This window comes from Channa argus, chromosome 11, assembly GCF_033026475.1.
Source record: "Channa argus isolate prfri chromosome 11, Channa argus male v1.0, whole genome shotgun sequence".
NCBI classification, from domain to species: domain Eukaryota; kingdom Metazoa; phylum Chordata; class Actinopteri; order Anabantiformes; family Channidae; genus Channa; species Channa argus.
In genome coordinates, this window is record NC_090207.1 from 3,025,612 (window position 1) to 3,042,562 (window position 16,951).

Consider the following 16,951-nt stretch of genomic DNA (forward strand, 5'->3'; position numbering starts at 1 on the left):
CAACAAGTAAAATCCTCAACACTTAGACTGATGTAGTGTCCGACTGGCTCATGGATATTAAGTGGTACATGTGGTGTTTGTCTCTTGTCTTCTGTGTTGTCTTGTTCGCATGGCTGCACACGACATGTAGCACTGAGTCGAACTTCAGTGGGAAGCTTGAGACCAAATCAGCTTCCTGCAGAGTTGCAGTCTTCCTCATTAAAAGCCGCAGCGTTTCAGATAAACGGCTCGTTTCAATGTCTTGTTTAGGGCTGCGTGATCCTTGCAGTGTGTAATCAGACATTTACGTTCAGTTCTTCTTTTTTTTATTCTTCTTTTCCTCAGTAATTGGCTCTGCAGCAGCCGAGTGTAATGGGAGGAACACCCACCCTGATGCAGCAGAGGGAAGAGGAGGTAAGAAACAAACACCACGCACATTTCTAAAACCGGAACCGGTTTTCCTCTTAATTCTTTAAAGACAAGAGTCGTGGATTTGTAGGAAAAACAGAATCTGAATCAGATTAAAAAACAGAAAAGGACAAAACTATTAAGTGAAACAAGGGGGTGGCTGTATTTCAGTTGATCCACGGACCACAGGGTCAGTGGTTTGATCCCCAATAACGGCTATATGTCGAAGTGTCTCTGGGCAAGACGCTGAACCCCCAACAGCCCATTCCCCTCCCCAGCTGTGCAGTGCTGGTCCAAGCCCGGTAGGAATTGGGGAGGGTTGCGTCGGGAAGGGCATCCGGCGTAAAAACTGTGCCAAATCAACAAGTGGACAATGAGCCGCTGTGGCGACACTGAACTCACAGGATAAAAAATGAATTAATCTTGCATCCTAATTAGGTTTTTGAGTATCTGTGTACATTTGGTGTACTGCTTAATGAAAACCAAAAACAAAATGACAGGTTATTAGTAGTATTATTAATTTCAGCCCCCGGCTTATTGTCTCTACTGATTTTGCTGTACTGTCCCTGGTGTGATATTTCTGCTTTACTTGGCCAGTGGACGGTGTTGTGGATGACAAATTAGACGGAAATTTTGCATCAAAGGTAAGAAGGGCTACAAATGATTTTGCTAACAATAGCTAGTTATTCTATGTACTGTATATACAGTATGTTTCTCAGGTGAATGACTGTAAAGTTACATATATGACAATTAGCAGTTTGCATTGCTACAACACAAAGTACTAGATCTGGATTTTACCCAGAACTGAATTGTCGTCACGTTTGGCTCTGCTCTCTGTGTGGTCTCGGTGCCCTAATGTGCGTACAGTCACGCTTTCATCCAAAGCAAATTACAGTTGTGGAAGACACACTAAGCTTGTAGTGCAGGGAAAAATGCTGTTCCAACAGAGCAACGTGGATTTAATTCTCGCAATCTATTCAAATTACACGGAATAAGTGACAGAAATGTATAAACCAGATTTAGACAGAGGACATCTCTGTTGACAGCAAGTCTGGATAAATGCAGAGGTTTGTGTCAGGAAGGGCATCTGTCATAAAGCACATGCCAAATTAAACATACGAATCATGACTTCCACACCGAATCTTCTTCCATAGTACAGAGAAGGTCATAGTGAGGTCAGAGGGAGTTGCATTGTGTCTTCGTAGATTTAGAGAAAGCGTAAGACAGGGTGCAGAGAGAGGAGCTGTGGTTTTGTATGAGGACGTCTGGAGCGGCAGAGAAGTATGTTAGAGTGGTGCAGGACATGTATGAGAGCTGTAAGACCGTGGTGAGGTGCTGCAGGTGTGACGGAGGAGTTCAAGGTGGAGGTGGGTCTGCATCAAGGAGAGACTTTGAATATATCGATGGTGCTGAGGTTGGAGCTGCCAGGCTGGAGGTCTAGAGGAGACCACAGAGGATATTTATGGATGTAGTGAGAGAGGACATGAAGTTAGTTGGTGTGAGAGAAGAGGATGCAGAGGACAGGGTTAGATGGAGGCACAGGATTCGCTGTGGTGACCCCTGAAAGGAACCAGCCCAAAGAAAAAGAAGATACAATAATGGGATTCATAACTTAATAATTAAATTGTACAAATATTTATAATAATTATACATTTCAAACTATCAATCATAAATTTACAATACATGGTTAGTTTGCATTTCCTTACAGTCCATTGAAGTAGTTGTTTGCTGCTGAATCCTTCTTTTCCTAATGGAACACAAAGGATGTAAAACACCATCTTGGAACTGTTGTTGACCCACGTGACCCACTGTCTACGGCTTCATTCTAAACTGACCGTGAACGTCCACTTGGAGCTTGTGTGTTTGTCCCTGATGACCTCACATACATCGATTACTAGAAAAGACACTAACGAGTTGCTTTCAACACAGTATTATTCGTCAGCCAATGTTTCATAGGTGATAGGTGAAGATAAAAATAAAAAGTGCACCCTGCACAGCAGCGGTGCCCAAAGCACAGAAATATTCCCTCTGCTTACAGTATTACAGTAAGTGGAAATGGTAGGAACATAATTTTAAGTCCTCTTCGATTTAACTCGCAGATCGTTGTGGTTGTATCTTTGCCAAATTTGGTTCGACATTCAAAGACTTTAATCGACACTTGAACAGCAGATATTTAAAGTCTCTACAGCAGAACATCAGGTTCATTTTCTGTGGGACACACCAGCACTCAAGCTACAGCCTGTTTTGTGTTTTTATATATTTAGTTTCTAGCTGCAGAGCCGGGACATGACTTTCTGCTAATGGAGCATCTTGGGTGAAGTCATTACTGCGTTAGCATTAAACTGCAGTAGTCGGTAGTAATACCCACTTGTTTGCTTGATTGTGCTCTAATGCCATGGGACCTCTACTCGCATGAAGTTAAAGGCAACTCGTTAACCAAGCCAACCTCTGTTTGCTTCTGCTCATCAGAAACGTTAAAAGATGCAGGACTGAAACGTGGTGAGCATGTGAACATGAGGAGAAAAGATTCAGCCTTTATTAGCAGAGCAAACAAAAGCTTTGGCCACGTTTGGCAGGAGAATTGAAGTCTGCTGAAGCCTCACCGAGACTGTAAATACACGTGTGAGTTATTAGAGGAGGTTTTCACAAGACAAACTGTGAGATCAAATTGTCAAATTAGCTTTAAAAAAAAAACAAATGTGGTGATGGTATCGTTACCAAATCCCACAAAGATAAACCAGCAGCGACATACTGAAGTGGGCCGGTTTCCTTTGTTGTGATGTGGGCCGGTCTAACAGGTCTCTGATGTGTTTAACAGTTTGATGCTGGGTCACGACAAATGAGCTCAAACTGCTCACAAACACAGTTCATTACTGGTTTTAGTCTGTTAACAATAACAGACAAAAATCAAAAAGCACCAGACTTCTCTTAATCTGTCGCTGTGTATTAGGCCATTGTGGCCACTGCTCCATCACAACATTGGATTTCTTTTTTTTCTTTTTTTTCCATTTTACTGAATTGGTATGTATTTATGTAACACACACCATGGAACATTATAAATATCATTGTAGAATTTCATTCGATTTCACATTTCTAAAGTCCTGCTCATTGTATCTCAGGCACATCTGTAACATTTGACACCAGTGGCTCGCAACCTTTTTATTTCCAGCCCAGAAAAACCAGTCGTCATCTTTGTGATGTCTAATAATCTAGTAAAGGGAGGGGGAGGGGGAGGGGGGGGGGGGAAGGTCGGGGAAAGTTTAAAAAAACAAAACCATACGTTAAGAAATATTCTTCCGAAGCACTGAACGACCTACAAACCAGCAGCTGTTATAATTACCGTCCTGCTGCTTTAGAATGAAACATTTCCAATGTTGAGTCATTTGGAATTACACGTCCTCAGTGGACCAGAGTTAGACAATGTGTAAAATGTATTTAATGCTTAATGTTTACACATCTCAAAGTGCCGTAAATACAAAGCTACTTCAGTCACTACAGTATTTACATGTAGATATATTATAAATATGATTCTGTACCTGTTGTAGGGTTTTACATATTGCGTATGTATTTATATATATATATATATTCCAAACTCACACACACCCGTACAGTATATACAGTGAAGTAAATATTGTATTCACATAGAGAAGGTAACATAGTTGTGAATGTGCCGGATCTGATGGTCTGTAAAACAAGTCGCTTTGGAACCTGCTGAGATTCTCCACAGCAGAAGAAGTATTGCTTTGGGTTTTTCTTGACCCTTATTGTGCGAGCGTCTCCTTCGCTAAAACCCGGCCTGGATGGGGCAGAGGGTCGCTCGAGGGGTCCCCACCTCCATATTGCTTTCAATATTGCTGCTGTGTGTGGGGCAGAAGGGGAAACCCGGGGGAGCGGTGCCGGAGTAATTGAGAGGCGCCGACAGAGTTTAATAAGGGCGAGGGATTACAGAGGAGGTCGGGTCCGTTGCAGAGTCTGGTCTCGGTGCGTCGGCGGGGTCAGAAAAGATCCTGAGGGCCCAGGTGGATGATGATGGGTGTGGCTATGGTCTGCGGCTGGTAATAGGCACTGTCGATGTACAGGCCGCCTACAGACAGGAGAGCAGGGGCGACAGAGACACAAATCCTTCAGTTAATATGGAACTGTCCTTATCTGGAAGTGATGAATAAAATGAAAGTGTGAAAGTTAATTAGGAGCAGTTGCTAATTGAAAGCAGATCCATCATAGCTGGTGTTGTTCTCAGGAGGCCTAAAGCTTGAACCAGCTCCAGCTGGATTGATTGAGAGCTGCGGCTCCAGAGCAGTCAGACTGCAGCAGCACTACCCACTGGTTTCTCCCTGCAGAAGTGTAGCACAGCACTTACTGTCAACTGTCACTTAGTGTTTTTGTCCAAGACCCCCAGGACACTTGTGCAGTACCTGTTACTCTAAGCCCTGCAAACTGTGTACTGCAGCAGTACTTTCTGGAAACACTCTTAATGATGCTGAATGCTGTTTCCAGAACTTTGGTTTGCGTGATGTTTTATAAATTATGTCACTGCACAAAGGCATCAATAACCCACTTATTGAGAGGATGTAAACAGCATAGAGCAGCTTTTATCAGTTTCATCAGAGGCTTGGACAAATGCAAATGCAAAGATGGAAAAACAGTCTTAGATCAGGAAGGTCCCAGCAGTCAGATGATCAAGAAACTGTTTGTCCCACAGATTTAAACCACTACGGGCATTTTAGTTTTGTGTTGTTCTTAGTCAAATGTGCCTTTTTATGAGAAATGCAGTGGGATTTACCGGCCCCCCCCAGCAGCTACAGTAGCTTAGCCTCGCTTGGTGCACACGGTTCTCCAGAGCTCACAACCTCGGCTTTGCAGTTCACAGCCTGTGTGGTACATCAGCCAAGCAGGAACACACGCATTTAAATAGGACAACTGTGGGATCATACAGTGTCACGTTTCTCCTTTTGTTGGAGGCTGCTGCCTTCACTGCAGCTCCACCACATCGCAGACTGAAATTCTAATTACGGAGATCCTAACGTGATTACTGCATTTTAAACGGTCATCCCAGTGTTGAAATGCATGTGAGTGGTGGCATTAATTCCAAATTACCAGGAAAACTGAGTTACTATGATAAATATAGGTAAATGTTTCAGAATTTACATGGTCCTACTCTTTAATTTCTTGAAAAGTTAATGATGATGGAAAAAACTGCTTAGTGTGGTAAGTTCAAGGGAAACTGTTCCTCTTCTAGAAATCTGGTCTGATCGACTGCTCACATCTACAGTTTTCACATCAGCGCTGGTGAGTACAATGTTTGAATAATGGCCGAATGCAGTAAATACCACTTTAAGAACTTATTAGTAGACACCCAGAAATAAACTGGTCAATCTACAGTAGTTTACGAACCACAAGTTACTCAGCTGTTGACAAAAATAATCATTTATTTAAAAAGAATATGACTTAAACAGCTCAAAATAAAATAAAATCTCTCTGAAAAGAAAGTAAGTTTAACTCAACACAAAGTGACACATTCAACAGCAGCTGTAAACTCTTGACATTCAGTGTCCAAACAGGAGGAAGTTGTCTCTCGGTGCAACTGATTATTGTAAACCTGTTTTTTTTTCTTAAGACATTGTAAGAAACTAAATTAAAATACACAAAAAATAAAAAATAAAATAAAAATCACATCCATGAATGATTGTTAAAGGAATAATGGCCTTTTTGACAAAAAGCTCATTGACGTATATCAGTTTGCTGCTTAGTTCCCTGTATTGGTGGTTTTCTTGTTATTTTGCATTAAGTGTGTATCACATGATTTTTTTTTGTCTGCTGTGTGTATTTTGACACTTTAGTTTCTATCTACGTTTACATTGTCTTTTTGAAGCCTAATTAGAACTGATGCTTCATTCCCACTTGGGGATGTTTGCTTTCGAGCACTGGGTGTAGTTTTTAGTTGTGCCTGTGCTTTTAACTGAAGTGCTGTAAATATTAAGTCAGCTGCTTTCAGCTTGTCCCTTTGGGGGGTCGCCACAGCGAACCTGGATGCTCTTCCTCCCGCAACGCTCCCATTTTTTATTTATTTTTTTTAAATCCGGGCTTTGGACCGGCACCTAGATGGGCCCCCCGGTGGATTTGATCCATCCGTATCCCAACCTGATGCTCTACCCATTAAGCCACCAGGCTGCAGTCAAAAATCATCAAGTATGGGAGAAGTAAATGTACTGCATGGAACCAAAGTTCCTGTGGGACGGGAGCTACAGTCAGAGGATGTTTGGTTCACTTTGATTTTCAGTACAGATAATGTTTAACTTTCCAAAGAGAATATTTATTGTCCAGTAGCTGGAAATTTACTCTGCGGTTGGTGTATTTTTGTCCTCATGTACTTTGTTGTTCCCTGTGGTCACTGCCTTTGTAGTTTGCGACAAATGTTTAGTCAGTTCCTCGCGGTGGATATTTAGTCATTGTTTCGTCTTGTTTTAGTGTTGTTCCTTAAGGATTTTTGGCTTTTATTATGATTTACATGTTTAGCTACAGTCAGTTTTAGTTTTCCATTTTTAGTGTCTGTATATTTGCTTATGTTGGTCTCTTTGTTCTCTCAGTGGGACTTTCTTCCCTGGAGTTAAGGTTTTCGTGGTTTCCTGTGTTGGGTGGTTAATTAGTGGCCCAGATTAGATCTTTAGCTCCTAATGTGTAAGAGTTGCCTAACCACTCTTCCACACGTGGCAGCCCACTGAATGATGCTATCAGTTTCTGATTGGTTAATAGTTTGATGATGATCAAAGAGCTTATTTGTCAAAAACTGGACGCTACCCTGGTGCAGAGGGAACGTGCTGAATGTAGATACTGGGCAAACGTTTGTGGATTCCACTGGCTTTTGGTGGCCGTGAACAAAGTCAGATATTTCCTTTAACAAGTAATGTCCAGAGCAGGTGAGGGAGGGTCCTAATAGGGGTAGAGGTGGGTGACGGGATATGCTGTGGGGACTCTGATGACAGGGAAAACTACTGAGGGCATTCTGGAGGGAAAACCTGAGGAAGAGCAAAAGAAAAACAAACTAACAAAAAAAAAAACCAAAACTCAAATGTTGGGACATGGTGACAAACGGACTGAACGAATGGATCATTGATCAGTGACGGTGGACTTACTGTAGGCGGGCAGAGCACCTGCAGGGCTGTAAGCATAGGGAGCAAACCCTGTGAGAACACACAGAAAACACCACACAGTCAGCTCAGAAGAATGATACGGGATTAATACACTCACCACTTTATTAGGTACAGCTGTACAGCTCTCCCATGAATTGTACTTTGAGATCAAAGTGAGCAGTGGAGTCGTACTGTCATGCATTATAAGAGCAGGTGGTTCTAATGTTTTGGCCACCTCATTAAACTAGATAGTACAGGTGTATCTCAAAAGTGGCCAGTGAGTCTATAAGCAGTTAAACCATAAAAAATTGCAGGTCCCAACGCAGTGAGTAAAGGTTACGAGGTTACAGATAACAGACATTATGGCACTTCCTGTGTCCGTCTGTCCTTTTCAGCAGCCCCCACACAAACACTGAAAGCACCAATAAATTGCCTGTACTCAGTTAGCGTCTGCCAGTCTGAGACCTTGATTAGCTTTTTTTTGTCTGTGCCATAGACTTCAAATAACCACCACCGATGCATCAGACAGATTTGAAGGCTCGTTTGGTTCCTTTGAACAGACAGGAGCTTGGTATTTTCTCTACAGATTTGAAATTGGTCACATCTCTTCACCAAAAAATGAATTTTGTTATTAGTGAGCAACTACTCCTTGTACCAACAAGAGGTCCTTTCTGCAGTGCAGCCTGGGATGAATGGTTTGATCACCGTTATTAAAACTGCACGTGAATCTGCCACGTACCTGGGGGCATGTATCCATGTGTGGGCGGAGTACTGATGTAGGGAGCTCTGGGGATGACGGGGACGCGTGGAGGTCGGGCAGCGAGAGCCGGGATGGTCAGCACTGAGGCTACGGGACGTTTTGGCTGCACAAACACACACAGTTCACATCAACATGCTGCTGTAGAATGTCAGGCTTCGGTTTAACCCTGGGTCTCTACTCACAGGAGGGTTCGGTCGTTTCTTCTTGTTGGTCAGAGATTTGGAGCCAGAGAAGAGGCTGTTCAAGGCGGCTAGTGCGGCGCTCGCTTTGGCTACTTTCTTATTGGGACCCGTCCCTCGGAAAACCTGCTTGTCCACCTCCACCTGTCACAGCGCACAAATATGTGATGTTTTTATTAGGTACCTACTGCACATATGACATTAGGACTATTGCCATGATCAGTTTGTCACTGTTTGACAGCCGAACATACAACTTCCTGTACCACAGTTTCCCGTCACGCCATTCAGGATTAATACAACAGACTACGTGCTGGATGTCCGAGCATCTGCACCACATCTGGGACATGCAGAGGTGATCTAGAAGTTGGTACCAATATCAATATCAAAGTTATCAAAAGGGAACTAGAAACTCTGACGTCCGTTCTTTTTGTCGCAAACTCAGCATCAGTTGTCGTCCACTGGGACGAGACTACGATTCTCACTTTTCTTCTTCATGCCTCTCGTGTGCTGCATGGGGTCATTGTTGGGCTAATGCTACTGTATGTGGTTAAATTCTGCAGTTTGGTAGATCAGATAGTTTTTGGACAATTTTGTCCAAATTCTGTAAATCAGTTAAGTTAATTTGTTCAGTTTGTGTAACTGTGGATAAATTCATGTTAGTAATAGTTTTCTGCCTGCATTATGCATATTTCCATGTTTACAACATGTCTGCACACTTGGTTGTTGAAGTAACCACTGTTTGCATGTCACAAAGTGGTAATCAAAGCAAATGTTTACTTACAGTGGCAGTATCTCCCTGACATCACCTGTCTGAGGTCTTTTATTTATTCCAAAGAGGAGGGGGATGCATCACTTTTGTGTTCTATGTTATTCTACTCTAACAGGGAAATAATCCTTAGAAAATATATAGGCCAAACAGAAAACAAGCTGCAGAAGTGATTCAGGCTGATTTGATGGGATAAAATTGGTTTCACGTGTTTCCTGACGTTTTCAAACATCAAACACATTCCCTCCTTCATCACTTCCTAATAAGAACCTCTGAAAGGGAGACAGGAAACCCGTGTGTGTGTGTGTGTGTGTGTGTGTGTGTGTGTGTGTGTTTGCACCTCGATGATAAAGCGTTTGTCGTAGCTGCTGCCGCTCTCTGATATCAGCTCATACTTGAGGCCGCGGCGTTTCTCATTCAGCTCCATCACTGGGTTTTTACCTCCAGCTGTCAGGATGGGACCCGGAGCTCTGGACTACAGGCAGAGACAGAGAGACAGGTTTTCATTTTTGACACATGCACTTAGGTAAACCTCCACCACAAACAGCAGTTTCTTTCTTATTTTTATCATATACATTTTTAGCCAGAATCAGCAAGTAGAGCTGCATCATTTCTACATCTCTACCAGTCTGGGTGATATAATTATATAAATGAATTGATACAATCTGATATTTTATTGTTTTTTTTTCTCAATTCAATAATTTCACACTTTGAGAGTCACTGCATAATGGAGCCTGCTAGTTGCACAGACTGCTTCATGTGGGCACTGCGAGCATGCTGGGTGTCATCGCAGCACAAATCAAGCTATCGTAGCTGCTTAATGACTGGGAGCAAAAATGAATCAGCAAACAGCATCAGGAGACAAAATACAGATGCCGCCATCCTTGTAATTGCCAGGTGTGGATCATCCTCTGTCATGTCAAGGCGATTTGTCTTTCGAAAAAGGCAGCAGTCTGAAATCTGCGCTGGAAATTGGGAGGAGTTAGACTGTTAAAAACAGTTTGACCATCTGCGAACTACCGCATGGAACATGAAAAGCAAAGATGAGTCAGCCGTCCACGGCAGGACTGAACTAGCTGAGATACCAGTCAAACAACGCACTCGGCAAACTTCAGCAGAATTATTCTGCAAAAAAAAAAAAAAGCCTCAAGACAAGCAAAGCAACAGATGGAAGGACGGAACAAATCCTGTTACAATTACATCGCTAATAACATGGTGCCAATTGCAGTGCTGTCAAGACAAGGTTTCAAATTACTTTAATCCACATGCAAACACCACCTGGATGAAATATTAAGGTCACCTGTGCTTAAATTATGATCATGTCTCCAGACTGTAGCACATAAATTGGAGAAAGTTTTACATTAAGTGTGTCTCTTGAATTTATGGTTGATAAGTTTATAAACTTTTTTTTTTTTTTTTACGTTTTTCACAGCTTATGAACAGGTTTCTGAACAGGAGTTTAAACACACTTTCAGTTTCTAACCTTGCCCCTGTTTTACATCCCATTATCTGAACCTACACTTTTGTCCAAATCGACTGCATTTAACAAACTGGATGTGATCAACAGACTTTTATTTAGGCATCAAAACAAAAAGCTCAATGATGTTAGTTTGGGTTGTTAAGATGACACTAGAAATTAATCAGTTATTGGGAATTTTTAATTAACCGCACCGATGTCCTGACTGAAGTGTTGTGATAAATGATTAACGATGTTACGATCTAATGTGCGCTCATTAATAATCCCAGTGTTTTCCTGTGTGTGTGTGTGTGTGTGTGTGTGTGTGTTCCCTACCTCCTGTGCATCTGTGGAGGACGTGAGAGAGGTGGAGCTGGAGCTGGTGGACATCCTGTCGTTCTTGCCTTCTCCATCTGACTTTTCATCGGCACTCAGCGAGTCCACGTCTCCATCGCCGCCACCGAGAACATAGCCCAGAGCCTGCAGCGCCTGAGGAGGGAACAAGAGGAGAGAACACACACAGAATGTTTGAATAACCATTCAAACTGCCCGGTTTCTTCTTCTATAGTCACGTGGACGGTCATCTGATCAGTGTAATGGACCAACTTTTCTCTAGACAGATGGGAGGTGAATCATACTTTCACATCCGTCATCTATGACTGAACTGTCCTTGAGCAAGGCACTCAACCCCCCTAACTGCTGCTGCAGTGAGGCTGCAAAGTGGCCAACAACAACAACAACACACTGACCAACTGTACTGGGCAGCTCTCATGTGTGAACGCAGAGCTGAATGCTCACACTCACGCAAACGTATTCAATCAAACTTACTGAGTTCAATAAAAACACTTCTCTGTTCTCACAATGATCTAAAAGAGTTTAGCTGTTTGTATCTGTGCTCGTGTTCAAGTTTTAAAGCATTTGGCGCCAAGAGCAGAATGAGGACGACCAAAAGTAAAATGTAAATAGAGGAGAACAGCTGCTGAAGTGTTTTTGAGCTTTTGTTACAGTGGCTGGTTTTAAATTTCCCCTCTTCACTTACAGCAGCTTCTACATGTCTTAGCAGGGATGTCACATCAAAGTAGGTGGATCCTGCTCAGTAATACTGACTTCTGTTGTTCACGCATGTTTGTTTCCAACTACATCCTGACTGACTGGGCCCCTTTATTAAGTATTTATACAGTTAATTCATTAATTTGTGCACCGAGTGCAACTGCAGCTGGTTTCTGCTATTCAATTTATTTATATAGCACCAATTCACAACATCTCAGGGTACTTTACATAATAAAGTCAAGACTATAAAAGATGTATAAAGAGAACCCAGCAATTCCCCCTTGAACAAGCCCCAGGCAACAGGGGAGAGGAAAAAACTCCCTTTAACAGAAGAAACCTCCAGCAGAACCAGGCTCAGGGTGGACGGTTGGGGTGAGTGGAAAGTGGAGAGGGAGAAGCAAAGAGCAACAACATGACATCGGGAAGTAATGACTTTCAGAACTACACAACATATTCTGCTTGAGCAAACACCTTTCTGCACCCTTGTCTTCGAGCAGGGAAGATTTGAAATATAATGAATTAAAACTATTAAAATTATCTCCAAACCCTGAACTTTGACCTCAGCCAGCGCTTAACATGTTGCTGTAAAGTGGCACAGGTGTGTTTCTCTCTCATTCCTTTGAGCAGAAATACATGAGGGCAGCGTTGGACGTGATAATGGTATTTTTATCTCTCTCTCCACAGTTTAAACTCCATAAATACCTTGAGGGCTACTTGGAGCTTGGCGGTTCTCTTGGAGTTCCCAGTGGCCTGGTAGGTGGTTCCCTGAATCTCCACAGACATGGTGAAGACCGGTGCGTGCACCGGGCCGGACTGGGACAGCAGGCGGTACTGCAGGCCCGGGTGGATCTGGTTAAGACGCATCAGCGCATTCATGGGGTGGTTTGGATCAGTCATCCTCCAGTCCAGGACTAAAGGAGGAGAGGTGGAGGTTATTTGGCTCTTTCTAAATAGAGCACTTCTAAACACTTCGTTACAAAGGAACAGCTAACACAGAACCAGCGAGCAAGACAACAAACCTTTGGCTGCAGCTGGAGGAGCTGAGGAAGAACCGGTACCATTCATGTGTTTGAACATGGTTTAATTTAAACACAATCTGAGACTCATACACAGTTACATTTATCTGTAAGTGGGCTAAACCTGCCTGTTATAAGTAGACTATACTCTACTTATACCTCATAGGTGAATAATTATATTTTGCAAAACAATTGATTCTAAATTAAGAACCAAAGCTTTAAAACAAAAGTAGTGGCGAAAAAATTAAAATAACTTCTTCCTAAGTGTATGTAGGAAGCTCACAGGATGAGGCCCTGGTGCTGTATTCTGAGTCAAAATCACACACACAAACACACACACACAGCCCTCTGCCTCCATAGAGCGTATGAGCAGTAATATGTCACAGAAGAACTGAAATGAAATGTATTAATGAAAAGGAAGACATCTATTAAAACAAAAGTGCTGACTGCATCTATTGTAATTTGTTCCTGCTTCATCAAAGCTACACGTTCTTCAGCCTGTAAACACTTAACAAGCAGACAAAGTGAACTGGATGCTGCCAACAGCCTCCATGTTATTCAACAGGAAAGAGCTCTTGCTCCTCAGACAGGTTTTCTTTTACATTTACATTCAGTCAGATGCTTTTATCCAAAGTGAAATACAAGGCAGCAGAAATCTAAGTCAAGGAGGAAACATGAGAAGTGTGTCCGTTTCATGAGATGTACGTGCAGGTTTTTTTTTTTTTAGTTTTGTTGTAAGCTGTTTTTTTAATAATGAGGCTGCTGATTGTGCAGAGTTTTGCTTTGGAGACCGCAGGCCAGGAGGGATTGTAGACCTGAGTGAGGGAGCTGAGGTGAGCAGGAGCTGGCGAGTGGACCACTCTGTAGACAAGAGTCAGTGCTTTGAAAATGATGCAGACAGCTACAGGAAGCCAGTGCACGGATCTGAACAGTGATGTGACGTGAGGCGGATTCATTTTGGATCATCTGGAGAGGTTATATGTGCACGTGTGTAGCCCCATCAACAGGGCATCAGAGTAATCGAGACACTCCTCTGATCTTTGCACCGGGAATCTGCACTGAGACCAGCAACAAGAGGTGTCTGTAAAGATCTAACCCAGTGTCCAGGGAATTATAATTATTACAATTATTCAATTATTCGCTGTGTATGAGGTTTGCTGAGAAACTAAACTTGGCACAGACTGAAAATATAGCGGTCACATTTTAACACGTTTCTCTTTAGGAGATAAGCTTTGTTCACCAGATAAACATTTAAAATAAAAATAACACAAACTTGTGGAAATAAAGACAGAAAGTACATGTAGCTTTAAAGTCTATCACATTGTTAAAAATGATCACATCAAATTTAGTTATAATGTCTAAATGTAATAAAATGTCTTTCAAAGTTGTGGAAACACTAATAAGAAGCTGGTAATGATGAAGTAAATATTACGATATCATCTGCTGCCCGTATGTCCACCCACAGGTGTTGCAGGTATCACAGACAGTACTTCATCCATGTAAAGTGTACAGCACTTGTCTTTTGTCCCGCAGTCACTGTGCATAATGACTGTGAGGTCCTGACAGGCACTTAAGACTCAAGTGTGGTTCACTATGAATATGGATGGAGAGACGCTGCACAGGAAGATGAATGTGAAGGTGCTGATGGACAGGTGCTGAGAGGAACAGAGGAGGAGGTGGTGATGCACTGTGTGTGTGTGTGTGTGTGTGTGTGTGGTGAGAAGCAGTGAGATAATTGCGTGGCAGCAGCCTGCAGTATTAATCCCTCTCCAGCTCTGCCTCCCGTCACCTTCTCTGAACTGGAAGCAGATGAGAGTTGCCGGGGACGATCGTCCCAGTGAGGACCAATTTAATTATTGTGACACTGAGAGACGGGACAGCGAGAGACAGAGAGAGGAGAGAAGGTGACAGCTGCTACGCTCAGGACTATTTGAGGGTGTTTTTAAACATGCATTAGTCTGGTTGAATCAAAGTCTTGCTCACTCCCTGATTTTTGACTTATTTCAGCAGATGTGGACACAGTTACTAAACACTAACAGCTTCTACAAACGAGCTCTGCAAGCTTGAGTTAAATAGCTCGTGTAGGCAGGTGCACTTTGCATTCTGGGATATGGATGAACTAAAGAAATTGAGGGAATTCATTGCACTCTTGGTATAAAGACAGACCCCAACCAACGAGTACACCGAATGTTCTCACCTGGCCTGAAGGACATTTCTCTGTGTGGGAAAAGAAACTGATTTTGAAGCAGTTCTTTACTCGGTATCTGTTAGCCAGTGTTTGTGCAGCTATAACATGGCTTTGACCACCAGGTTATCAAAGTGTTACCATAGTTTAGTAGAGTCTCCTTCACAACTAATGTACATTGTTTGATCCTGACACACGAGACATTTAATTACCATATTGAGCTGAATTAACATTTGCTGTGTCCTGATGAAAACCTGGATGGTTGAGCAATCCGACAGTTTTCTCCTTAAATCTCACAAACCCACAGATCTTCTCTAATTGGTTCCTGAGAGCTTTTCAGCTACAGTAAATGGAAATCTGATAACTTCAAACAAATGTTCAGCTTCAAGGAAACTTAAAAGCCACTGGGCAACAAAATTCCATTTTGAGATACAGGGACACAATTGCATGCAATGAAGAGGATTCCTGGCGTGATCTAGTGAACATATCAGACACGTCTGCTGAATTTCAAACGCCGATCTACAATAGATGATATTCAGAGGGGGATTTTTTTTCTCCTTTGATACAGACGCTGAAGTGAAAACCATCTGACAGCAGGATGCCATTTTTAACCTGACAGCTCGTTTTGAGCCTGCTCAAACCAGAGCATTGTGATTTCTAAGAAAAGCTTTGCCTCGCTGCTCCATCTTTCAGCTCCAATGACTCACTTTTCCACCTTTTACACACAGCCTGTCAGAAAGCACAGTGTTTACAGTCAGCGGCTGTTTACAGCTGTCCAACACACACACACACACACACACACACACCTCTCTGTTATTTGTTACAACCAAGTGACAAAGTCTTCAATCAATATCCACTTATGTGCTGTTAAGAGACAAGCTCTTCCTCAGCTTGATCTTGAGAAGTCTGCCTTTACGTGATGATGTGGGTTTTACCAACACAGGTTTCTAATAAACAGCTACTTTTCATTATATTAAATATAGTTTCTGATCAAAAACATTTTTACATATACAGATCTAAACAATAAACTCAAGTATAGAATCTTTAATCTCTGAATAAATAATGTGGTTATTGTCGATAGGGACTATTAAACCAGACCGTAGCTATAATGCAGAAGCAGGAATATTATCCCAGCCCAGGCCAATGTTCACACATCTACTAGTTGACAGTTTTGTCTAAATGTTTTCTTATTTTTAATGTTCATGGCAGTGACACATCTTTTAGTCTTACTGCTGAACTGCTGTTAAACTGTTTCAGGATTAACAACAATTAAAGCTACGTGGTTGAATAATCCCATACAGAGGCTCTTAACCTAACCAGACTCCTGGAAGTTGCTGTAGCTCTAGTGATACGTCCATCTCTCAGAAATGAGCACACAACTCTTTGTTATATATAATGTCCAGGTAGACACACGTCCAGCTTTTCTACAGATCACAGTGAAAGAGGCCATCTAATGTTTTTAGGCTTTATTCTCTAAATTGGTTTGGATGATTTACAGTTTTCTTATGCCAGGGCTCTATGCAGTTCTTTTCTCATACTCCAGCTGAATGGATACAGTTTAGTACCTGCGCACCAAATCATTCTTCAACGTGTAAAATTCAGCCACTTAAACTAGCAGGAATCGAGCAGGGACCCAGAAAATGACCGTAGACAAAAGGAACAACCTCAACAACAAAGATCACTAAAGATAATGTTACTTTTGTCTGCTGACGGACTTCTCTCCTCCAGCGCTGCTCATTTGTACCCAGTACATCACCTTCAGCATGAGCACTGTCTTATCTCCAGAACTACTGAAGCAGACAGTGACGTTTTTATGGCTGAACTTACAGATACTGGGCCGACTGTGAAAATAGCCGTGTGGAAGTGCTGTGAACACATCAAAATGGAATAAGGATGGTTCTGTTTTGTTTTCTGCTTCGGGTGAAAAAACAAAGCCAACAATCACACATGAGACTGCTGATTTTTTTTTTTCCCAGTTGGTCAATGGAAGCGTGTCTCACGTATGATTGTTGGCTTTGTTTT

General features: G+C 42.3%; 1 protein-coding gene and 1 long non-coding RNA gene across 7 annotated transcripts in view; one reads left to right on the plus strand and one right to left on the minus strand.

The window, feature by feature from the left end:
• The window catches only part of LOC137135956 (uncharacterized), a 53,827-nt gene extending 41,279 nt beyond the window's left edge, over window positions 1-12,548 (plus strand). For both annotated transcript variants that reach the window (XR_010915529.1, XR_010915530.1), the window contains 3 exons: window positions 325-393; window positions 11,034-12,326; window positions 12,413-12,548. This is a non-coding gene — a long non-coding RNA (uncharacterized lncRNA). The remainder of the gene's footprint in view (window positions 1-324; window positions 394-11,033; window positions 12,327-12,412) is intronic.
• The window catches only part of LOC137135955 (spermatid perinuclear RNA-binding protein-like), a 68,990-nt gene continuing 52,446 nt past the window's right edge, over window positions 408-16,951 (minus strand). Inside the window, exons 12-18 of one of the 5 annotated variants that reach the window (XM_067520827.1) lie at window positions 12,431-12,639; window positions 11,015-11,167; window positions 9,563-9,697; window positions 8,460-8,600; window positions 8,257-8,380; window positions 7,521-7,568; window positions 415-4,471 (exon numbers count right to left, since the gene is read on the minus strand). In XM_067520827.1, coding sequence (XP_067376928.1) covers window positions 4,383-4,471; window positions 7,521-7,568; window positions 8,257-8,380; window positions 8,460-8,600; window positions 9,563-9,697; window positions 11,015-11,167; window positions 12,431-12,639 — 899 coding nt within the window. In that variant the 3' untranslated portion in view covers window positions 415-4,382. Of the gene's footprint in view, window positions 4,472-6,968; window positions 7,404-7,520; window positions 7,569-8,256; window positions 8,381-8,459; window positions 8,601-9,562; window positions 9,698-11,014; window positions 11,168-12,430; window positions 12,640-16,951 lie in introns of those variants that run through there. The other 4 variants (XM_067520828.1, XM_067520829.1, XM_067520830.1 and 1 more) reach the window with 4 other exon arrangements.